The sequence below is a fragment of the Sinohyriopsis cumingii genome, chromosome 4 (genome assembly GCF_028554795.1).
Source record: "Sinohyriopsis cumingii isolate HCF-2022 chromosome 4, ASM2855479v2, whole genome shotgun sequence".
Classification (NCBI taxonomy): domain Eukaryota; kingdom Metazoa; phylum Mollusca; class Bivalvia; order Unionida; family Unionidae; genus Sinohyriopsis; species Sinohyriopsis cumingii.
In genome coordinates, this window is record NC_142964.1 from 10,321,347 (window position 1) to 10,348,513 (window position 27,167).

The 27,167-nt window shown below is 34.6% G+C and overlaps 1 protein-coding gene across 1 annotated transcript in view; it reads right to left on the reverse strand.

The window, feature by feature from the left end:
* LOC149800611 (solute carrier family 12 member 2-like) overlaps positions 1-27,167 on the reverse strand; it is a 202,134-nt gene that overhangs the window by 121,159 nt on the left and 53,808 nt on the right. The window contains exons 3-6 of the mRNA XM_089954605.1: positions 20,447-20,618; positions 7,456-7,595; positions 4,146-4,256; positions 601-712 (exon numbers count right to left, since the gene is read on the reverse strand). Of these exons, the coding sequence (XP_089810731.1) occupies positions 601-712; positions 4,146-4,256; positions 7,456-7,595; positions 20,447-20,618 (535 nt within the window). The remainder of the gene's footprint in view (positions 1-600; positions 713-4,145; positions 4,257-7,455; positions 7,596-20,446; positions 20,619-27,167) is intronic.

The window sequence follows — 27,167 nt, forward strand, 5'->3', positions numbered from 1 at the left end:
TACCAGACAAGTCCATCAAACACAAGAGTTTCAAGAAGCCATAGAGTATGAATTAAACATTCTCTAACCTGTATTATAGTATTATTTGTATCAAATATTAATTCTGCCTACTACTATCAAGCATTCTCCTATATAATCCAGGGATAGAACTTTTCGTTCTGTCTGGTTTATATTTACATATAAGACTGACTCAGCTGCATAATTTTTTGGTGATGTGTGCTTAGCCATGATGGAATATGGACTGGTGTGTGCAGGCAAGGCGATGGGTGCCATTCACTCATGGACCTAGGTTCTGATCTCCGTAGAGTATGAATTAAAACTTCTCTAACCTGTATGATGGTATTATTTGTATTAAATATTAATTCTGCCTACTATTACATGTATCAAGCATTCTCCAATAGAATCCAGTAATAGCACTTTCCGTTCTGTCTGATGTATATTTATAGTTCTCTCTCTCTCTATGTATGTATGTGTATGTACGTATGTATGTATGTATGTATATATATATATATATATATATATATATATATATATATATATATATATATATATATATATATATATATATATATATATTTATATATTCCACTGTTGGCTTACTTCTGTATCCTACAAATCCTTTTGCATATTCTTCTTCACTTGGCGGGATGAATGTTCCAATTGCAAAATTAACTAAAGCCGTCACTAACACTACAAGCAGCACCATCTGCGTCTAAAAATAAAATGAGATTTGTTAGATGGAGAACAGTTAAGTCAGCTAGGACTAAATCTTACTCTTCTACATTAAATAAAATGATTCAGATATCTTAAATGTGTCCGTGCAACCAAAGACTATGCTGTAGTCCAAATAAACATTAATTAAATTTCTTCTGCAGATACAAAAAGGAAATGTGCAAATTCTGCACTTTATCTGCAAAACCTCAGCAACAGTTTCAGCAGGTGGGCGACAGCAACTCTGTTCTTGTGGCATTTGTCATGCATATATTGGGATGTCATGTATGTACTCTGATGTCATGTGATGTAATGTCATGTAGGTAAAATGATGCATGTGCTGTAATATCATTATGTAATGTGATGTCATATATGTAATGTAATGTTGTGTATGTAGTGTAATGTGTATGTAATGTAATGTGATGTATGTAATGTAATGTTGTGTATGTAGTGTAATGTGTGTATGTAATGTAATGTGATGTATGTAGTGTAATGTTGTGTATGTAGTGTAATGTGTATGTAATGTAATGTGATGTATGTAGTGTAATGTTGTGTATGTAGTGTAATGTGTATGTAATGTAATGTGATGTATGTAATGTAATGTTGTGTATGTAGTGTAATGTGTATGTAATGTAATGTGATGTATGTAATGTAATGTTGTGTATGTAGTGTAATGTGTATGTAATGTAATGTGATGTATGTAATGTAATGTTGTGTATGTAGTGTAATGTGTGTATGTAATGTAATGTGATGTATGTAGTGTAATGTTGTGTATGTAGTGTAATGTGTATGTAATGTAATGTGATGTATGTAATGTAATGTTGTGTATGTAGTGTAATGTGTGTATGTAATGTAATGTGATGTATGTAGTGTAATGTTGTGTATGTAGTGTAATGTTTGTATGTAATGTAATGTGATGTACGTAATGTAATGTTGTGTATGTAGTGTAATGTGTATGTAATGTAATGTGATGTATGTAATGTAATGTTGTGTATGTAGTGTAATGTATGTAATGTAATGTGATGTATGTAATGTAATGTTGTGTATGTAGTGTAATGTGTGTATGTAATGTAATGTGATGTATGTAGTGTAATGTTGTGTATGTAGTGTAATGTGTGTATGTAATGTAATGTGATGTACGTAATGTAATGTTGTGTATGTAGTGTAATGTGTATGTAATGTAATGTGATGTATGTAATGTAATGTTGTGTATGTAGTGTAATGTGTATGCAATGTGTATGTAATGTAATGTGTGTATGTAGTGTAATGTGTATGTAATGTGTATGTAATGTAATGTGTATGTAGTGTAATGTGTGTATGTAGTGTAATGTGTGATGTAGTGTAATGTGTGTATGTAGTGTGATGTATGTAGAATGATGTCAGGCATGTAGTGTGCTGTCATTCACGTAGTCTCATGTATGTAGTATAATGTTATGTAGTGCCATGTATGTAGTGTGATGTGATGTACGTAGCATGATGTGAGGCATGTAGTGTGATGTCAGGAATGTAGTGTTATTTATGTAGTGTGATGTATGTAGTGTCATGTACGTAGTGTGATGTAAGTAGTGTCAATATTGTAGTGTGATGTTTATGTAGTGTCATGTGATGGCATGCATGCAGTGTCACATATGTAATGTAATGTGATGTATTTAGTGTCATGTTATGCAATGTCAGACATGTAGTGTCATGTAATGCGATGTCAGGCATGTAGCGTCATGTTATGTGATGTCAGGCATGTCCTGCAGGTCCATGTAATGGAAAAATGCAAGTCATCATAACCATACTCCAATAGAGTCAAACAAAGGTTGTGTGTCGGCCCCAACCTTCTTCAATATTTTGTTCAATTCCATACTTACTTCCATGACTATGAAATTGGGATCAACATTACAAACCAGACTGACAAAAAGCTCTTCAATCTGAGGAGAGGTCAGATAAAGACTAACTTACAAGAAGTGACAGTTCATGATCTCCAATTCACTGACAAATGTTTTCTGACTGCAAAATCTGAGTCTCTTTACCTTGTGACAATTTCAGTCTCACCTTCAATATCAAGAAGCAGAGGTGATGCACCAGTCTGCACCAAGAAAGTCTTAAATAGAGCCCTCAATCACAGAAAATGGCCAAACCCTTGTGACACTGGACAAGTTCACCCACCTCGGCAGCAAACTGTCAAGTACAGTTCACACTGCCAATAAAACCAATACCAGAATTACTAAAGGAAGCATGGCCTTTGGCAGACTGCATGCAAATGTGTGGGGATGCAGAGGGATCAGTCTATATACAAACTTTAAGGTCAATAAAGCCACTGTTTGTTGACCCAGCTGTATTCATGTGAAACCTGGACAGTGTACAGATGCAAAGCCATGAAGCTGAATCATTTTCAAATGAGCTGTTCAAAGTAACTGATGAGAATAAGATGACAGGACAGGTTCCCAGATACTGAAGTTCTAACATAGGCAGGCATTCCAACCAACCACACTCTGCTTATGAAATCACAGTTAAAATGGGCAGACCATGCCATCAGGATGTCAGAAGACCATCTACCGAAGATCTTCTATGGTGAGCTGAAGGAGAGAAAGTGATCTCAGGATGGTCAGAAGAATCCTTCAAAGATTTCCTTAGGTCATCCCAGAAATTCTTCAACACTGACCATGAGTCTTGAGAAGATCACACACAGGATCGTTCCACCTGGTGGAGTCTAACACATACTGTAACCACAAACTCTGAACAAAAGTGAACTTCAGCTGCAGTGCTAAAGTTTGAGCAGCGGAAATCTCCGAGCTGCAGTACATCTTCTATTGATCAAAAAAAAACAAGCAGCATCTTCTGTCAAGTGTGCCATAGACAGTTCAGAGCAGAAACTGGCTTGCTCAGCCATTCATGTTCTCACAGATATCAAACCATTTAGAGATGTCATGGTCATTTTTGGACTGAAGGACAACAACAACAATATGCATGTAATGTACTGTCATGTATGTCTGCATGCATGTGTGTGTGTGTGTGTGTGTGTGTGTCTAATACATACACATATGTGTGTGTGTTATCATATATATAATGTAGTGTCATGTATATGTCGGTGACATCATGTTTGTTAAGTGATGTCAACTATGTACAGACATCATATAAACATGTAAGAACTGTGATTTACTAATCAAAATGCAATTCTGATACCATATGAGGTTGGATAACAGACTTATGAGGTTAGATAATCATATCTTGATGAAGGAAGCAAAACACTACACTATAATAATAACATTAAATTTTTCAGAATTTCTATGACACTGCCGCTGCAATCTGCTAATACTGTAAGAGTACAATATAATTATCTTGCTCTAAAAATGAGAAAATTTAAACATAATGGCTTGCTAATTATGGGAGATAACACAATTTTTATTTATTTATGGCGTTATATAAGAAAATGGGTGACAGCTTACCCTAGCCTCCCAACGCAAGCCAATTAAGGCAATGATAAGCAGGACTGTTACAGCAATCACACCAATGATACGGATGTCATTTACTTCATCCACCATCAAGGCATCATGGGCCTAACAAAAGAGGTGACATATACTTATCACAAATTCATCACAGAGCATTAACATCAGCAAAAGCAAAATGAGCAAATTTTAACTGGACTATTGCAGGATTGTGCTATGTACTATTTTGCAGACTGTGAGCTGAATGCTATAATGTACTTAAAGCTGATCAAATTATACTAAATAATGAGTTAAAAGGAAAATTAAAGAGTCTCTTCCACATTCATTTGTGGAAACCTATTTCCTTTTTGAAAACTATTTAGTTCAAATTTGAATCTTTTATGACTTCTTTAGCCTAAAAGATACTATTTTCCCATTCTAACTCAGCTTCTTTAATTATGTGGGCTAAATGTCTTTATAGACTTGCCAATATGCCTGGACATCTCACCTGCAAACATGTCACTGCAACCCTAGTAACACATAAATAAACAACCTCTGTGACCTTCATCTCTGACCTTTAAACCACTCCATTCCTCTGCTTATATGATCTTTATTGTCAGCTATATTTACCAAGGTATCTGTATTAACATCTATTTGAAGAAATGTTCAGTCGATATTGCCATTGTTCAAGCCTAGTACTGCATACAATTTACCCATGCAGTGTTAGTGTAAGTGACAAAACGAGCATGGTTTTATATCCAAGTCTTGCACTTCATACAGTTTAACCAGTACAGTGACAAAATGAACATGGTTTTATATCCAAGTCTTGCACTTCATACAGTTTAACCAATACAGTGACAAAATGAACATGGTTTTATATCCAAGTCTTGCACTTCATACAGTTTAACCAGTACAGTGACAAAATGAACATGGTTTTATATCCAAGTCTTGCACTTCATACAGTTTAACCAGTACAGTGACAAAATGAACATGGTTTTATGTTCAAGCCTAGTATTGCATACAATCTACCCATCCAGCAATATTGACAAAATGAACATTGTTTTATGTTCAAGCCTAGTATATGTTTCTGCCAATTTATAAGATTTCAGCTGATGCAAATTTTGCATGATTTCATGATATTTTGTTTAAATTTAATTTTTTATTGAGACTAAAAAATAATGAAATTATTTGTCTAAAACAAAACATGCTAGGATTCACAAATGGCTATAATGAATGATGTTAAAGTTGTGTATTTTGTATGAAAATTATAAGCAGTAAAACCAAACTTTTCTGTTACATGATTTTGATTTACATGACCATTCATGGAAATGCAACTACTGCACATGTCTGGGTGTTGCTGTAATGCAAACAATTTACCCATTTTTTCCAGCATTTTTTACCTTCATTCTTTTAAATACAGTTAATTATGTACCACCACATAAAGGCTTGTTCTGTATAATATAATTAGCTCCCTGTGACCTAAAATCAAATAGAACTTTCATATTAATTATTCACTGTTAATAGCATTTTTCTTTGAAAGCTACAACACAGCTATCTTGCAAATACTGTTTTGAAGATATCAAGGAATTCATTTTAATTTCAGAGTCCACTCTTTTGATCAAGTGATAATATGTGCCACAAGCAAAAAAGGTTTTCCTCTGACATTCTTTATACAAGCAAAAGGAGATTCTCTGTTTCCCATCTGAAACTGAATCATATTCTAAGCCAATGAATTTTAATGCAGAATGCGACAGGATTCTGACATAGGGAGGTAATCTCAATTCAATACACAGAATCATAGTCAATACAAAATTTCACAGTTTTACAATTCTCAAAAGTTTGCTTAACCTTGTTGAATGTTCATACATAATAATGTAGCATTTCTTTTATAAGTATATTTGTGTTTCAAATTCAGTGAATGATTTATTTCAAAAGAAGTGTATCTTCCTAATGTAACATATTATCACAGTTGTTTATGTAATTAATTAAATTGTTGTATTTCATGTACAGCGGCTCATGTCATTCTGTTCTATATATCTGCTCAGATCTCTATTTATTCCATCTATAAGTTTCAGACTTTATATTAATATTTACTCAGTCTGGGCCACAACACCAAGGGCGATCACCCTCTAAATAACGATAACCAAATAAAGTGGACACCTTGTAAGAAGGTACAATCCGCCAATCAACCCCACCAACACCTCCAGCCCCACACCTTGCAACATTCCCATCCCTGTTCTGAAGAGATGCTGATTCCCACTCTGAGAATAAACCAGAAAACATTTTCTATCCTTAACAAACTGAATAAACCAGAGTTCATTTTCTACCCTTAGCATGCTGAATCAATCATTATGTATTTTCTACTCTTAACAAACTGAATAAACTAAAGTGCATTTATTCTACTCTTGACAAGCTCTGAAGTTCAACATCAATTAAAACTTAGTATTTGTGTCAACTTTTGACTAATTTTTCTGCTTTTCTTCACGCAAGAACATATCACAATGACAGTTAACTTCATTTGTTTTAAACAGTTACTCGATTCAAGCCTGATAATAAAGTGGGTAAAAATTAATAACATATTTATTACATTTTTATACCCAAGAAAAACAATAGTTGACTAGTCAAATTTTAACTGGGGTCATGAACTAGATAAATTCAAATGCTAGTTAAAGATATTTTCCATGTGAAAAGTAATTACATACTTACATATCTGTTTTGGCCTGACAATGTATTAAAAAAAGCAGTCTTGAAAATACCAGTGATCTTGGACAAGAACAGCAATGTCTGACCACACAAACATCATAAAACTTTTGCTACATGTCACTTAGCTTCTCCTATATCTAAGTCATAAAGACTTAAAATTACAAGCAAATTAATTATAACTGGCTGATAAACAGGTGAGAAAGAGTTAGGCATATTTTATCCAGGTCCTTTTCCACTGGGTGTATGTTTCTAAAGGGCACAAAACAACTAATCCAATTTCAACAGACCATTATGTTAAAATATGACCAAATCACTATACTTTCATGGTAGGGATATGGAAGCAACGTAATTTCAGGTGATGTCCATACTATTTACCAAGTTTGATGGCAATCAATCAATAACTGAGACAAACTGTACTGACAAGATTTTGCTGGAAACAAGATTGTGCTGGGTGGAAGGATGGATGAACAAACTGAAGACCAGCAAGCCTGTTGAATACATTCATTACTATATACCTTAAAAGTGGGGTAAACAAATTTTGAAATGGCCATTCATTCATGAAAAGCATAAAATCCAAATGAGTGCACCACTTCATATAAGGTACAATAGTGTAGAAAGACCAACTTACTTTCAGCAAATCTCGCACAGTCTCTGCAAAGCCTACAACATACATGGCAACAGCTACTGCATTGGCTAAAGAAAAAATTAAACCAATGGCACCACCAAACTCAGGTCCCAGACTGCGTGAGATCATGTAATAGACACCTCCTACAGATAAAAAATAAAAATCTATGTTTAATTTATTACTTCAAAAAAATGATTAAAAAGTTACAAGTGGTAAACTTTATTCACAGCAACATAGTTTAGCTGTTACTTTAGTTGTTGTTGTTGTTCTAGGGTTTAACACCATTTTTCAGCACAAGATAGGCTATACATGGCACCTAGTATAACTGGTGGAGGAAGAACCCTGGAAAACCCAGGGAAGAACCACCGACCCACGAGAAGCTACTGGCAGGCTTTCCCACATACCCACACTAGCAGAGCCTTGGACTTGAACCCACGCAGACAGAAGTGAGATGGCAGTGACCCAGAACGGTGAGCGCTTGAGACCACTCGGCCACTCGGGGCACCCTGTTACTTCAGTTTACATTCTGTTGATTGCCATGCATAAAAAACAAAGATACATGCAGAGGAAGGTAATATCTAAGCAAATATGAAATCTGCATGAATTTTGACTAGAAGCAGCCAATATGAAAGGAGAGGCCCAAGTGGACCCTTTATCATTTACTCATCACTGCCTAGTGGCTATTATCAGAAAATATAGCATGATGTCACATGACTCTTCCAGCCATTACTCATGGTGGCCTTATAAAACAAAATATAGCCTATTAAATGTAAAGTTGAGAAAACATTATGAAAAAAGTAAAGAAAGAATTCTGACAGACAGGAATTCTTTTTGCCAACCATTAATTAGTCTAATATAATCATTTCAAATATTAAGTTGATGATGTTAATACCATATTTTTCCAGCAAGTTAGTGATGTTAGCAAGATGATATATTTATTAGGTTAACAATGTTTCTACTATGTTATTACCATAATATATTTGTGATCACTAAACACAATAATCAAAGAAGGAGTTGAACTAATAATGTAAACTTCAAAATGTTGTAATGCCAATATCAAAGCCAAACATTCCTTCTAGAATGTAGAATAATTTCTTTGGTGCTTATTTAATTTCTTAGAAAAATAGCACACTGGATGATCAACACCAATTTCATCTTCTTGAATCAATAACCAATACTGCTCCAACCCCAACAGCATCAACAGACAGTTTAAATGACTGACTGAAATTTGGAGCTGTAAGAATTGGTGCACTCTTAAGTATGGCATTTAACTTACCAAAAGCCTCCTGACATTTTTCAGTACAATAAAACTTGGTTTTCTTGCTCAATAAATTTGTCAGGGGTTCAGCAATTATGGAAAAAATATAACAAAATTTCCAATAGTATCCAGCCATACCTAAAAATCACATCAGTTGCTTCTTAGTGATAGGCACATGAAATTCAGAGATAGCCAACAAGGCTAACTATAGGTTTAACTTGTCCATGTCCCACGATATGTCCTAGAAATGTTACACAAGCATGGCAAAACTCACTTTTGGATAAATGAACTGTCAAACTTGCATCAGTGAGTCTGTCAAAGATTTCTGAATTGTTGCTAAATGTTCTTTCCAGGTGTAGTTGTAGATGATGACATCATCGATGTACTCATCACAATTATCTCGACCAGAGGTAATCATATTCATTAGATGATGAAAAGTACTTGGTGAATCTTTCATCCCAAATGGCATCACTTTATATTGATAAAACCCATCTGGAGTCATGAATGCCAAAATTTCCGTTGCCCTTTCTGTCAGTGAAATTTGGCTAAATCTTTTCCGAAGGTCAAATTTGGTGACATACTTTGCATTTCCGATTGTATCAATGCAGTCATCGATTCTTAGTAATGGAAATGAATCTGTTTTAGTCACTGTTCCCCTTCCTATAATTAGTGCACATATGGAAAGTTTTATCTGGTTTCAGAACAAGTATATATGGTGAACTCCAGTCACTTTTAATAGGCTCTATGAAATTGTTTTCCAGCAAATACTGAATTTCTTTTTTCAAGTATTCCTGTTTGAAAGGGTTCATCCTGTAAGGGTGTTGTTTCACAGGTATGGAATGTACAATTTCAACAGCATGGTATATTTTGTTTGTTCTTGTACGAACATCTGGAAATAAGTGCTCATATTCAAGTACTAACTGTTAAAGTTCATTCCTTTCTTGTTGTTGCAAATGTGAAAGTTTCTGGTCCAGATTATTCATAATTTCTGAATTCCAAAGATTTGTCACTCCAAAATCAGTAGAGTCTGATTGCATCCCTTTGCTTAAATCCTCAATGAGTGTGACAGGTACAACTAAATTAATTGCATGATTAACCTGGCTATCTCTCAACATACTCTTTTAACATATTTATGTGGCAAAGTTGTTTTTGTTTTTACCTCCCAAGAGTATTTATGATATAATTTAGATCATTTACTTTCTTGTCAACTATATAAGGACTATAATACCTGGCCTGAAGAGGATTTTGTGGTATGGGCAAGAGAGCCTGAACTCTATCACCAGGCTGAAAACGCCTTCCTTTGCATTTTTATCATATCTTACTTTCATTTTTGACTAAGTAGAGTGCAGATTAGTTCTTGCAACCTCACAAGCCTTTGACAACTTGTACTTAAAATTGGAAACATAATCAAGAAGATCAATTTCAGTATCTTCATTAGAAAGAAGTTTCTCTTTTAACAGCTAAAATGGTCCACACACAGTATCTCCAAAAACTAGTTCAAAGGGACTGAATCCTAAAGATTCTTGAACTAATTCCCTAACAGCAAACAAAAGTAAATGAATGCCTTCATCCCAGTCTTTGCCTGTATTGAAACAATATGACCGAATCATATTTTGTCAAAGTTTGGGGAAATCTTTCTAAAGCCCCTTGGCTCTCACATATATGCCAACCCCTGGTGAGGAAAAAGTGTAATCCAAGTGGACAAAAAGAGTAATCTGAGAAGAAAATGAGTAATCCAAATATAACATGAAAAAAATTAAATGAGCATATGTACAAAATGATTTATTTATCCCTCTGGACTTAATATCAATTGCTTCTTCAAGTTTTCATATATAGCACTCTGAGCTTTAAAAAGCAACAGAGTATCATATTGCATTTTAAAACACTTTGTACCAGCTGAGACTATGAATGTTAGAGAGCACTAAGTGCTAGGTTACAGAACCTGGATCTGAATTCAGTTGTATTATTGTTAACAACACTGAACAATCTCTCACAGTCAGCATTAGAATGGCAAAGAACCAATATTCTTTTTATAACCTGACAAAGAAGAGGAAATTTATATCTTACAGTTATTGGGTCTTTTAGCTGGGAAATAAGATGAAAATAATTAACTCTGTCTGCATGAAGTACATTGTCAGGTAGAGTGCCAAGTTGATACTTCAGGAGTTCTTCTAATTTATCAGCAGCCTTTTTGCAGCATGGTGCATCATATGACAGAGACAACCTGATATGTACAATGATGGAGACATTTTTCAAAATATAGAATGCAACTCCTTTATGAATTCCAGTCATCACTGATGCAGTATCAGCTGAAAACCCCACACAGTTCTGCCAATGTATGTTTATTCAAAGCATTATCAAGCAAATAAAAAAAGTATTTTCTCCACTGGAATCTACTGTTAATTCTGGTAATGAAAGAAGAGCACTCTGACTTTGCCCTTTTCAGTGTTGAAGTTTCTTACACAGAGTACAACGTTTTGTCATAGTCATTACTCCTGTCTGTTGCAATACTAATCGGCCCAATTTTCATGGCTTCTGCAATTTTAAGTGAAGTATCTTCTGCTAAACACCTAAATATATTAGATGATTTTGTTCTTGTACATGCATATTTTCTACAATGTTGGAATCAGGAAACATCCATTTGAACAAAGGACCAATGTAGTCTTCTATCGCTAGGTGTAGTCTGTGTTCTATTAAGAACTTGGTAGATAACGCCTCTGCATTTATAAAATTCATGTTCACAATTTAGTTCTGTTGTAAATAAGAAATTACCTTAGTATTGGAGTTAGTAAAATGAGCTAATTCACGGTTTCTTTGTTTTACCACCATGACCAATATTAAATCCTTTCCACGCAGCCTGCAAGGGGCGTGAAGCTGCCCTAGAATGGAATGCTGTATTGTGTAATTCATGTATTCATCTCTGAATTGGTTTTTTGTCTTTTCCTAATCCATCTGTGAAATTATTTTAAAAATAATTTTCCTCTAACACATGCATCGACTAGAATCAATCTGACGACTTTTTGCACCAAATACCTACAGACTGGATCTGTATCAGATATGAAGTAGAACAAAGAATCTGCGAGCAAAGATTAAAAGTTAGAGAACCAGTCTGTTCTCTCTTAACTAAGCCATACAGCTGTAATAAATAGAAACCGAGGTCAAAAATTGAAAGTAGAAACCAGCATGTTTCTTAGAAATAGGGCAACTGCTATAAATAGAACATAATACTGTTAGGAAAGTGCATGCAAATCTTTGGACTCTTATGTCGTAGTTACAGAGAAGCCATCTGTTCTAGAATATGGTCTGTGGGATTAATGGAATGTTAATAAAAATGAGAAAACATATGATTAATATTTTGGGGAGGGGGATATACCAAAAAAATGTAATCTGAATACAGTTACGCATATTTGTAATTTAGTGAAAAAAAGCATAATGATTATGCCAAAAGAATAATGGTTGGCATGTATGCTCTCAGGGTGATAGGTAGAAGATCTGAATTGTTGAATGCCTAATTTGTACATAACTTGCTGGAAAATTCCAGACATAAAATTTGACCCTTGATCAGAATGGACAGATTTGGGAAGGCCATTTAATTCAGTAAAAAACTTAATCAAAAGTTTTACTATCATTTTAGTTTTAATATTCCTCAAAGGAATTGACTCTGGGAATCTTGCTGATGCACACATAATGGTCAACAAGTATTGGTTACTTGACTTGGTCTTAGGTAAGGGACCAACACAATCTACCATAATTCTGCTAAATGGTTCGTCAAATGCATGAATAGGTTGCAGATGAGCATTAGGTATCTTCTGATTGGATTTTCCCACAATTTGACAAGTATGACAAGATCTACAATACTTACAAACATCACTTTAAATTTTTGGCCAGTAGAAAAGATTCTAAACTTGTGATAAGTCTTATTAATACCTAAATGACCAGCCAATGGAGTTTCATGGGCCAGACTAAGTATTTCCTGTCTGTAAGGTTTCAGAACTAAAATTTGATAGTTCATTGACTATTCGTCACCAGCAGGTACCTCAGGAGGTCACCATTTTCTCAGAAGAATCCCATTTTCATGAAATGACAGACAGGTACTTCAGTGGCTTCAGTTTTACTAATTGCTCTTTGAAACAAACAGCAGATCTCAGGATCTTTTTCCTGTTCATGACAAGTGATTGTCGTTTGTCACCCTGATTAGAACGAAGAGAATGAGTAGTAACAAGAGGATCACTGTGATCAATTCTTCTGACTGATCCAAACAAGGAAAGTGACCTCATCAAAAGCCTGACCAATACATTTGTCAGCTAAAGGAATACTTTCCTGATCAACATCATTCTCAAGAGCTTTCTTTGTCATAGCACTAGTAACTGCACAAGCTGGGAATAAATCAGGGAATTCTTTTTCAATAGGATCAACTTTCTGATCCAAACAAGACCTGTCAGTTACAAGTGGATTAACCACAACCTTGTCTCCAGCTATGTCTTTGCCTAGTAATAAACTGCATTTGTCTCTCTCTCCTCTTTCTCTGCTTGTAACTGCATTTGTTCTTTCTGTAATTGCATTTGTATCTGTTTCTCCTCTTTCTCCAATAACATTTGTTCTTTCTCTTTCTCCAATTGCAACTGCGTTTGTTTTTCTTCTTTATCTTTCTAAAGTTCCAGCTTTCTTAACTCTAATTCCATCTTGTATTTTAATTTTAATTCCTTTCCTTTTATGTCAGAGTCTGAAATGGACTTACTGATCAAAACCAAAACACTTTTATCCAGAACATTCTTTTCCACCAAACACTGCACCAAAACATATTTTATTTTTAGCTTCATTAAAGAAGCGTTTGCCTCAGAAAGGTCCTATTGTCTGGCAAGTTTCAAAAGGTCTAACTGTTCCTGGGTAGGATTTGAAAGAAAGATCTCCACTTTTGGCGACAATGTAAAAAAGCCTGTTGGTTTCACTAAAGATTTCTAAAATGCAAAACAATACTTGGGATTTAAAAGATTTCATAAACTAGAGGAATTTAAAATAAAAAAACAAAGTTTTCTGAAATATTTTGGCCAAAATTCATATATCCAAAGAACGAGCACCTCAATTTTCTTGTTACGAGTCTAGGCTCTTATAAAAAGTAATATAAAAGAGTGAAGACAACAAGCTTTGTAAAATTTAACAAATAGTTTATTTCCCTCAAATAAAAGTGAAAAAATGAGAAAAATAACTTATGGTATTTCAAATTAAATCCAAAAATAGTCCAAGAATTAAAAAAAGAGAAGTCCTAGTAATAAAATGTCCTAAATGAAACTGAGATCGAGTCCTGATGAAATCCAAAAGGGAAGGCAATGATGTCTGTTGTAACCTTCAAAGTGTAGACGTGTCAACAGTTTCTTGTTGAATCACAGAAAATATTATTTCAATTTTGAATTCAGTATAACTTCCAACAAATGTCTTTATCCAAGAATTCTGTAAGAGTACCTATACATTTCTAGGGAAAAGAAACACTTGATATTCAATAAAATAAAATTTTAATTCATACTGGTCACAACATGTTTGGAGCCTGACTGACAATCCTTTATCATAACATGAGTTATAAAATTTACTAAAATGCAAAACAGATGCCCAGATCCAGGTCAAGAGTTCATCTTTCCAGAAGGAATGGAAGTTTGTTACATGATAATTATCATGTTGTCCAGGTATGGCCTCGACTTAACTTAATAATTCTTACTCTGAGAAAGAATATTTTAAAAAAGTTGTTTACCAAAACTATCACTGGTTCTGAATCAAGGTCAGAAACTAGATACAGTGTTTCTATTATTAGGTTTATTAAAAAAAATGACAGTCAAGTCATACAGAACTGAACTGAATTTCTGGACAATTCAAATTCAGGAAACAAAGTTACATTACAATAAAAAAAATTAAAAAAATAACAGACAAATAATTAATTTAAATATACATAACACTATTTTTTAGCAATGGCAGCCATTTTTAATGGTGAATCAGAAGTGCTTTCTGTCAAATTTTGTCAAGTACTGTTCAGTACATGTTAAGAAGAGCTGTAAAAAAATTTTTCCATTTTAGTAAATGGTGGCTATTTTTCAGCGTCTATTTGTGTTTCAGATTTGTAACATAGCTTTAAAAATTTTTTAGTCATATAGTCACATCGTTACAATGTCTGCAGTGTGGCAGATTATAGTGATGTCAAGTACTGGGTCATCATCCTGCAAACATATAGCATCATTTCTCACCCAGTCACATAATCCTGTAACCAGGCCAACCAGTCCTAACACTAACCTCTTTATACTGAGCGCCTAGTGAGGCAGCTGGCAGTACCATTTTTTAAGTCTCTGGTATGACTTGGCTGGGGTTCAAACCCATGACTTCCCACATCCGGGGTGGATGGTTTAACCACTAGGTCACCAGAGCAGTTCCATTTTTCAGTGAGTTGGATATCCTCCTAAATAACTACAGGTTCAGTTTACAACATCATGAGAGCAAGAGAAAACTGCAATGGAGGGGATGTACACATGATTATTGAAAAAAACACGACAAATTAATTTTACTGAACTTTTTGATAAATTTATATATAAGAATAACTGAGATCAGACAAAGTATTTCTTGCAGGGCCAAAAAAATAATCCCAAATACAAAACATTTATCTCTTTGTATAATGAATACTTAGAGCATTAATACACTAAACTGTTGACAATAACAAGTAAGTTAGACAATTACATCTTTTCTTTAAAGGAAAGCAAATGTTCTTTTATCTTGTGTCTTAAAGCTCCAATGCTGCCATTATGTGCAAAACACCAAAATATGCCAAATCACCTGATTAATAGTGAATTTTTAAAGATATTGATCCTATAGATTGTTGGGTGCTATTAAAACTAGATAATATCAACAATTCATCACATTATGAGCCATGTAATTTCTCCCTCAAACTGAGAAATGCAGACATTTTCACATACATACAAATTAATCTCGTGCTGATCGGTGACATGTGTGGGTCAACCAATCTCAGTCAAGAGCTCGAACACAAGATTTGAGAATGTCACTGTTGTAAACAGATGTGATCCCATGCTATAATAGATACTGTAAGTGATCCCATGCTATGATGGATACTGTAAGTGATCCCATGCTATAATGGATACTGTAAGTGATCCCATGCTATGATGGATACTGTAAGTGATCCCATGCTATAATGGATACTGTAAGTGATCCCATGCTATGATGGATACTGTAAGTGATCCCATGCTATAATGGATACTGTAAGTGATCCCATGCTATAATGGATACTGTAAGTGATCCCAGATATGATGGATACTGTAAGTGATCCCATGCTATAATGGATACTGTAAGTGATCCCATGCTATAATGGATACTGTAAGTGATCCCATGCTATGATGGATACTGTAAGTGATCCCATGCTATGATGGATACTGTAAGTGATCCCATGCTATGATGGATACTGTAAGTGATCCCATGATATAATGGATACTGTAAGTGATCCCATGCTATGATGGATACTGTAAGTGATCCCAGATATGATGGATACTGTAAGTGATCCCACGCTATAATGGATACTGTAAGTGATCCCATGCTATAATGGATACTGTAAGTGATCCCATACTATGATGGATACTGTAAGTGATCCCATGCTATGATGGATACTGTAAGTGATCCCATGATATAATGGATACTGTAAGTGATCCCATGCTATGATGGATACTGTAAGTGATCCCATGATATAATGGATACTGTAAGTGATCCCATGCTATGATGGATACTGTAAGTGATCCCATGCTATGATGGATACTGTAAGTGATCCCATGCTATGATGGATACTGTAAGTGATCCCATGCTATGATGGATACTGTAAGTGATCCCATGCTATAATGGATACTGTAAGTGATCCCATGCTATGATGAATACTGTAAGTGATCCCATGCTATAATGGATACTGTAAGTGATCCCATGCTATGATGGATACTGTAAGTGATCCCATGCTATAATGGATACTGTAAGTGATCCTATGCTATGATGAATACTGTAAGTGATCCCATGCTATAATGGATACTGTAAGTGATCCCATGCTATGATGGATACTGTAAGTGATTCCATGTGATATTATTATTTTATCATTATATTAATTATTCTAGATTACCTGGTTCCAAATATAAATAAATTGTATATGAAATGAAGGAAAATGATCGAGCATGATGTGTACAAACTGATCTAATTTCAAACTTCTCAGATCTGTTGCCCTCTCTAATCAATTTACTTGTCAGGTACGAGTGTTGCAGTTAATAAATTAGTCACTAGCAGAATTTGCGGAATGCTACTACTGTTCCCAAAAACAAATGGAAATAAAAGCAACTTCAGTGACTGAATTAATAGGTGGCACACAGGTTTTTAACCAACCATTTCCTTCCTTCAAAACTTCAGCTAGATTAGCAGAATGGTGAAATTTCTGATAAATAGTGGGACTTTAAATGAATACACTAAGTGAATGAAAATAACCACCAAAATTATATTTGAATCTACTAAGTCCTTTTAAAGACATAACAGAGTTATGTATATTTAATCTGTATTGTTATTTATTTTCTCCATGATTATTTGTTACAAGTCTATGCTCTTAAAAACAAGTAACAGAAAAGAGTGAAAATCACAAAGCTTTGTAAAATTCAAAAAGTGATTTATCTTCGTTTTTATATAATGTTGTTTACTTGAGAAATTACTCATTCTTGCATTTAACATTTGAGACAACTGTGTTCAGTATTTGTGGAGGAATTATTTATTCAAATTATTATTCATTGGAAATACAAAGTGCTCATCTATAATATATTTGGACTGGAACATTACTTTGAATTTTAGTGATTTCAGAAAAGGACATCTAGGATTATATTATTGTGAGAGAAAAAAACTGTTGACACATCTCCACACATCGGGTCACTACAGGCATCAACACATTTGGAATTTAACCTTTTTTTTTATTAATACCATTGGAATTTAACTGAACTTTATTTAGTATTTCTGGTGATAGAACATTTTCAACCATTTGGGATTTAATTAACAATACTATAAATTCTTTTTATAATTTTCACTTGTCTTCGAGAGAAATAAATTATTTGTTGAATTTTACAAAATCTGTTTTTCCCCACTCTTTTCTGTTAGTGTAAGACCACAGAGTCATAATAGCAGACTAATGTCAAACATCAGTGTCAGTTACAAAAATTGCCAGACAGATGCATGATAGATGGAGTTCTGATATAAAAAAAGTCACATCATTAGTCTACCGATTAACTGTTGTCATAAAGTCCAGCTTAGAACTTTTCAAATGAAATCATAAAGAACAATGATGTGAAACTATATAGTAAATAATGAAGATGAATTGAGACTTTTGAGATACATGAGGAACAATTTTATAACAGTCAGATCTGTGCAGCCTATTACAATAAACCAGTTTATAACATTGTCAGATCTGTGCAGCCAATGACAATAAACCAGTTTATAACATTGTCAGATCTGTGCAGCCAACTACAATAAACCAGTTTATAACACTGTCAGATCTGTGCAGCCAACTACAATAAACCAGTTTATAACATTGTCAGATCTGTGCAGCCTATTACAATAAACCAGTTTATAACATTGTCAGATCTGTGCAGCCTATTACAATAAACCAATTTATAACATTGTCAGGTCTGTGCAGCCAATGACAATAAACCAGTTTATAACATTGTCAGATCTGTGCAGCCAACTACAATAAACCAGTTTATAACACTGTCAGATCTGTGCAGCCAACTACAATAAACCAGTTTATAACATTGTCAGATCTGTGCAGCCTATTACAATAAACCAATTTATAACACTGTCAGATCTGTGCAGCCTACTTCAAGAACATACAAAAGTTTCACTACTAACTGAAAATTAGAAATCATTGATTATGCAAACTCAATTTTATCAGGATACAGTAACAGTACTCCAAGAGTCTGCAAAGAAATGGTGGGTTAATTATGTAGTTTTTACATGTTATTATTCAGTTGCTTTCACTTTTCTTACCACTAATCTTCAGCCCAAGGTGAAATCCCTCCTCTAATAAGTATTCCCACTCAGATACCCAAGTCATTTCTGTCAGTCCAAGGTGAAATCCATCCTCCAATAAGTATTCCCACTCAGATACCCAAGTCATTTCTTTCAGCCCAAGGTGAAATCCCTCCTCCAATAAGTATTCCCACTCAGATACCCAAGTCACTTCTGTCAGTCCAAGGTGAAATCCCTCCTCCAATAAGTATTCCCACTCAGATACCCAAGTCACTTCTGTCAATCCAAGGTGAAATCCCTCCTCCAATAAGTATTCCCACTCAGATAACCAAGTCACTTCTGTCAGTCCAAGGTGAAATCCCTCCTCCAATAAGTATTCCCACTCAGATAACCAAGTCACTTCTGTCAGTCCAAGGTGAAATCCCTCCTCCAATAAGTATTCCCACTCAGATACCCAAATCATTTCTTTCAGCCCAAGGTGAAATCCCTCGTCCAATAAGTATTCCCACTCAGATACCCAAGTCACTTCTGTCAGTCCAAGGTGAAATCCCTCCCAATAAGTATTCCCACTCAGATACCCAAATCATTTCTGTCAGTCAGAATATTCTATACTTTGAGTTGGACCAAGACTGACAGGACATCAAAGGTGTGAGGGAGGAGGGAATTTGGTAGTTTCGAAAGGCATAACAAATGATGCAAGTGAAATATTACTTGAAACACATTTTAATGTGTATCCTATTTGTGAAATCAATCCAAAATCAAGATCTTTCTCTTTTGACACACTTGTAATTGAATAGAAACTTGAAGGTCAGTACATAAGGCTGACTCAAGAACGTAGTGAAATCCACCTGCTCTGATTAGTGGATTTCACTATGTGATAGGTTCGATAGGCTACTTAGCTCAGATTGCATCAAATTGCATCAAGAATACATATAGACCTTTGATAATGGAGAAAAAGACAAACAGGAATCATGCAAAAGAAAACTTTTTCTTACGTGTTCATGTATTGTATACACATACACTTTCGAAATGATATTTTGTTGGCTAAACATAAAAATCAATACAAGGCAATTTAATTATTTAGTATCAAATTCTGAATCACTCTGACATGTCAGTTTTTACCTGGTGGCTGTCGTGCATTCACTATTTAACTGTCAATCACCTCGATGTCTCCTGACCCTCTCCACTGTGGAGATGTGTGCTTATGGAGGCATGCTGGTGAGACGCTAGGTAAATACTACTCTACCACAGCACTTCAATCTTAAGTGGGGCCCCCGAATGGCTGAGTGGTCTAAAGCGCTCTCCATCACGGATCACTGCCATCTCACCTCTGTCTGCGTGGGTTCGATTCTCGGGCTTGGCAAATGTGGGTATGTGAGAAAGCTTGCCAGTAGCTTCTTGTGGATTGGTGGTTCTTCCTGGGGTTTTCCCGGGTTCTTCCTCCACCATTAATACTTGCCGCCATGCATAGCCTATTGTGTGCTGAAAAATGGCGCTAAACCCCACAACAACAACAACAACACCAACAACATCAATCTTAAATGAGCATTTAGGGAATCAAATGCCTTACCACAATGCAATTAGAAATGAAAAAGCATATGACCTTAAATTTACTTTATTCATAGTTTTATACAACACTTATTACAGAGCATACCTCACTTAATAAAATATCCTTCGTCTACAATGACTTTGAAAATCACTGATACTACTTACCTCCTTTTACAATCCCATTTGTACAGATGGCTGACATAGACAATGAAGTTATCATTGTGACAGTACTGGCAAGCAAGACGATCACAGTGCCAAGTCCAATCCCAGCCTGTCCTGTTACCCATGACAGGCGAAGGAACATCATCACGCCCCAGATGTTCAGGAGACATCTTATCTACAATAAAACAAATAATCTAGAAAAGAATGACTTTACTTCAACAACCACTGTGAAGTCAACATGTCATGGACTTCACAAAAGCATCAAACCACAAAAAATTAGCAAGAGGCCAAAGTGGGCCTGCTATCATTCAATGAGTAGCTGACCTGTGTCTGCTTGTGAATGCAAATTTACACAAGTATTAAAACTAGTGGGGAAAGAAATCATAGTTGCTTCACTGTCCATTAATGTTGGTGTAAACTATCTAATTTCCAAAGCCATGTATATAGGATAACTTTCTTGGCATAAAAAGAACAAGTCTTTAGCAACAAACAATATTGTCCTCTGGATCTCTTCTTTCCCTGGACTAGGCCCTTATTTATAACTTAAAATCCCCCTATGGACTAGGCCCTGATTTATAACTTAAAATCCCCCTTGGGACTAGGCCCTGATTTATAACTTAAAATCCCCCTTGGGACTAGGCCCTGATTTATAACTTAAAATCCCCCTTGGGACTAGGCCCTGATTTATAACTTAAAATCCCCCTTGGGACTAGGCCCTGATTCATAACTTAAAATCCCCCTTGGGACTAGGCCCCGATTTATAACTTAAAATCCCCACTGGGACTAGGCCCTGATTTATGGCTTAAAATCACCTTAGGAACTAGGCCCTGATTTATGACTTAAAATTGCCCTAAGGACTAGGCCCTGATTTATGACTTAAAATCCCCTTAGGACTAGGCCCTGATTTAAAGCTTAAAATCTCCCTGGGGACTAGGCCCTGATTTATAACTTAAAATCCCCCTAGGGATTAGGCTCCGATTTACAACTTAAAATTGCCCTAAGGACTAGGCCATAATTTATAACTTAAAATCCCCCTAGGGACTAGGCTCTGATTTATGACTTAAAAACAATTCATAGACCCACCATTAAAGTATATAAATATACTAGCCATTATAAGGGGAATTAATCTTTGCCATCAGTATGGACGCTAGGTCTGTACTTATCACTCTGGCATCCCACCCTTTAAATAACAGGGATCCCAAACCATACAGAAGCTGTTGTGTCTTGGTGGTTTAGTTACTGATTCATGACCTAAATGTAGCAGGAATTGATAGCCATCATTTCATCAGCCTAGATCAAGTACCAAATTTCAGGATTTTTTCTTTTTCAGGTCTTAGGGTTTCGTTGAGCTTTGTTATTAAATCTGGAGGTGTTTTTGAAGGAAAGCATATTCAGTTATGTCTTTTTATAGCTAAAAATAAAATGGAAAATGTACATTTAAAATAATTTGTGAGTCATGGCATGAGTATATGCAATGTTATAAAACAATCTGCAATAAATTTACTAACATAAAAACAACAAATGTTTCTGGCACTGTAACATGACATTACTAGCAACTGTTAAACTCAATTTAACATATAAAATGTCCATCAAAATATTTAGGAATTTAAAATGTGGTCAATTTTACAGAAATAATTTTCTGTAAATAAATTAAAAAACTTGGACATGTTTTTTACAAGAATGATGTTCTTCTTAAACCAATGTTTTTTCTTGCACATAATTAAATATAGAAAGCAATACTTGTATACAATGGTATGCATCAAAGACACATTATGTTTTCCAAATATCGGCCACATAGATTTTCCTTTAGTAAATACTTCTTCAACCTCAAGATTGTATATCACAAGTAAATCCCCACACATCTTCATTATTTGATTAGAATTAAATCCCCAAACAGATTGTTGCCTGAGAAAATTTATCTTCATCAACAAGAGATGTAGTATTTCAATAGAAGTAAATCACCACATGGCTTACTCCCATTGTAAACACACCTGAATCCACAAGATTGTAATATAATTAAATCCAAACACATCTTCATCTACCAGATTGCAATATTTCATTACAAGTATATCCCCACACGGCGTTGTCCCTTACTAAATATATTTACATCCACAAGACTGTAATTTTATAAATAAATCCCCACACAGCTGTTCTCATTATAGTAAATTCATCTTCATCCACAAGACTGTAATATTATAAATAAATCCCCACACAGCTTTGTGCACAAGTAAATATATCTACATCCACATGAATAATATTATTAATAAATCCCCACACAGTATTGTGCCTAAATAAATATATCTACATCTACAAGACTGTAATATTATAAATAAATCCCCACACAGTATTGTGCCTAAATAAATATATCTACATCCTCATGACTGTAATATTATAAATAAATCCCCATACAGCTTTGTGCCTAAGTAAATATATCTACATCCACAAGACTGAAATATTATTAACAAATCCCCACACAGCTTTGTGCCTAAGTAAATATATCTACATCCACAAGACTGTAATATTATTAATAAATCTCCACACAGCTTTGTGCCTAAGTAAATATATCTACATCCACAAGACTGTAATATTATTAATAAATCCCCACACAGCTTTGTGCATAAGTAAATATATCTACATCACAAGACTGTAATATTATTAATAAATCTCCACACAGCTTTGTGCCTAAGCAAATATATCTACATCTACAAGACTGTAATATTATAAATAAATCCCCACACAGCTTTGTGCCTAAGTAAATATATATACATATACAAGACTGTAATATTATAAATAAATCCCCAAACAGCTTTGTGCCTAAGTAAATATATCTACATCCGCAAGACAAATATTATAAATAAATCCCCACACAGCTTTGTGCTTAAATAAATATATCTACATGCACAAGACTGTAATATTTCATTAGAAGTAAATTCCCATACAGCTTTATGCCTTGTTCAATACATCTTCATCAAGAAGATTGTAATATTTCATTAGAAGTATAACCCCACAAAGCTTTTTGCCTTAGTAAATACATCTTCATCAACAAGATTGGATATTATAAGTAAATCCCCACATGGCTATTTGCCTTAGCAAATTTATCTTCATCCACATGGCTTTTTGCCATAGTAAATACATCTTCATCCACATGGCTTTTTGCCTTAGTAAATTTATCTTCATCCACACTGCTTTTTGCCATAGTACATGTAAATACATCTTCATCCACAAGGCTTTTTGTCTTAGTAAATACATCTTTATCAACAAGGCTTTTGCCATAGTAAATACATCTTCATCCACATAGCTTTTTGCCATAGTAAATACATCTTCATCCACAAGGCTTTTTGCCATAGTAAATATAACTTCATCCACACGGCTTTTTGCCATAGTAAATACATCTTCATCCGCAAGGTTTTTTGTCTTAGTAAATACATCTTTATCAACAAGGCTTTTGCCATAGTAAATACATCTTCATCCACATGGCCTTTTGCCTTAGTAAATTTATCTTCAGCCACAAGGCTTTTTGCCTTAGTAAATTCATCTTCATCCATCTTCATCCACACGTCTTTTTGCCATAGTAAATTCATCTTCATCCACAAGGCTTTTGCCATAGTAAATACATCTTCATCCACATGGTTTTTTGCCTTAGTAAATACATCTTCATTCACATGGCTTTTTGCCTTAGTAAATTTATCTTCATCCACACGGCTTTTTGCCATAGTAAATTTATCTTCAGCCACATGGCTTTTTGCCATAGGAAATTCATCTTCATCCACAAGGCTTTGTCTTAGTAAATGCATCTTTATCCATCTTCATCCACATGGCTTTTTGCCTTACTAAATTCATCTTCATCCACAAGGCTTTTTGCCTATGTAAATTCATCTTCATCCATCTTCATCCACATGGCTTTTTGCCTTAGTAAATTCATCTTCATCCACAAGGCTTTTGCCATAGTAAATACATCTTCATCCACATGGTTTTTTGCCTTAGTAAATACATCTTCATTCACATGGCTTTTTGTCTTAGTAAATTCATCTTCATCCACAAGGCTTTTTGTCTTAGTAAATACATCTTCATACACATGGCTTTTTGCCTTAGTAAATTCATCTTCATCCACAAGGCTTTTTGTTTTAGTAAATACATCTTTATCCACATGGCTTTTTGCCTTAGTAAATTTATCTTCAGCCACATGGCTTTTTGCCATAGGAAATTCATCTTCATCCACAAGGCTTTGTCTTAGTAAATGCATCTTTATCCATCTTCATCCACATGGCTTTTTGCCTTACTAAATTCATCTTCATCCACAAGGCTTTTTGCCTATGTAAATTCATCTTCATCCATCTTCATCCACATGGCTTTTTGCCTTAGTAAATTCATCTTCATCCACAAGGCTTTTGCCATAGTAAATACATCTTCATCCACATGGTTTTTTGCCTTAGTAAATACATCTTCATCCACATGGCTTTTTGCCTTAGTAAATTCATCTTCATCCACAAGGCTTTTTGTCTTAGTAAATACATCTTCATACACATGGCTTTTTGCCTTAGTAAATTTATCTTCATCCACACAGCTTTTTGCCTTAGTAAATACATCTTCATCCACACGGCTTTTTGCCTTAGTAAATACATCTTCATACACATGGCTTTTTGCCTTAGTAAATTTATCTTCATCCACACGGCTTTTTGCCTTAGTAAATTCATCTTCATCCATGTGCCTTTTTGCCATTGTAAATTCATATTGATCCACAGCCTTTCTGATATAGTAATTTCATCTTGATCCACAAAGCTTTTTGCCTTAGTAAATTCATCTTCATCCACAAGGCTTTTTGCCTTAGTAAATTCATCTTGATCCACAGCCTTTCTGACATAGTAAATTCATCTTGATCCACAAGGCATTTTGTCTTAGTAAATTCATCTTCATCCACAAAGCATTTTGATATAGTAAATTCATCTTCATCCAAATGGCTTTTTGCCATAGTAAATTCATTTTCATCCACATGGATTTTTGTCTTAGTAAATTCATCTTCATCCACAAGGCTTTTTGTTATGTAAATACATCTTCATACACATGGCTTTTTGCCTTAGTAAATTTATCTTCATCCACATGGCTTTTTGCCATAGTAATTTCATCTTGATCCACAAGGCTTTTTGCCTTAGTAAATTCATCTTGATCCATGTGCCTTTTTGCCTATGTAAATTCATATTGATCCACAGGCTTTTTGCCTATGTAAATTCATATTGATCCACAGCCTTTCTGATATAGTAATTTCATCTTCATCCACAAGGCATTTTGTCTATGTAAATTCATCTTTATCCACAAGGCTTTTTGCCTTAGTAAATTCATCTTCATCCACAAGGCTTTTTGTTATGTAAATACATCTTCATACACATGGCTTTTTGCCTTAGTAAATTTATCTTCATCCACATGGCTTTTTGCCATAGTAATTTCATCTTGATCCACAAGGCTTTTTGCCTTAGTAAATTCATCTTGATCCATGTGCCTTTTTGCCTATGTAAATTCATATTGATCCACAGGCTTTTTGCCTATGTAAATTCATATTGATCCACAGCCTTTCTGATATAGTAATTTCATCTTCATCCACAAGGCATTTTGTCTATGTAAATTCATCTTTATCCACAAGGCTTTTTGCCTTAGTAAATTTATCTTCATCCACAAGGCTTTTTGCCATAGTAAATTCATCTTCATCCACATGGCTTTTTGCCATAGTAAATACATCTTCATCCACAGGCTTTTTGCCTATGTAAATTCATCTTGATCCACAGGCTTTTTGCCTATGTAAATTCATCTTGATCCACAGGCTTTTTGCCTATGTAAATTCATCTTGATCCACAGGCTTTTTGCCTATGTAAATTCATATTGATCCACAGCCTTTCTGATATAGTAATTTCATCTTGATCCACAAGGCTTTTTGCCATAGTAAATTCATCTTCATCCACAAGGCTTTTTGCCTTAGTAAATTCTTCTTTCATCCACAGGCTTTTTGCCTATGTAAATTCATCTTGATCCACAGCCTTTCTGACACAGTAAATTCATCTTGATCCACAAAGCTTTTTGTCTTAGTAATTTCATCTTCATTCACATGGCTTTTTGCCTTAGTAATTCATCTTGATCCACAGGCTTTTTGTCTATGTAAATTCATCTTGATCCACAGTCTTTCTCATATAGTAATTTCATCTTGATCCACAAGGCTTTTTGTCTTAGTAAATTCATCTTCATCCACAAGGCTTTTGCCATAGTAAATACATCTTCATCCACATGGCTTATGCCATAGTAAATTCATCTTCATCCACATGGCTTTTGCCTTAGTAAATTCATCTTCATCCACATGACTTTTTGCCATAGTAAATTCATTTTCATTGACATGGCTTTTTGTCTTAGTAAATTCATCTTCATCCACAAGGCTTTTTGTCTATGTAAATACATCTTCATACACATGGCTTTTTGCCTATGTAAATTCATTTTGATCCACAGGCCTTTTGCCTATGTAAATTCATATTGATCCACAGCCTTTCTGATATAGTAATTTCATCTTGATCCACAAAGCTTTTTGCCTTAGTAAATTCATCTTCATCCACAAGGCATTTTGCCTTAGTAAATTCATCTTGATCCACAGCCTTTCTGACATAGTAAATTCATCTTGATCCACAAGGCATTTTGTCTTAGTAAATTCATCTTCATCCACAAAGCATTTTGATATAGTAAATTCATC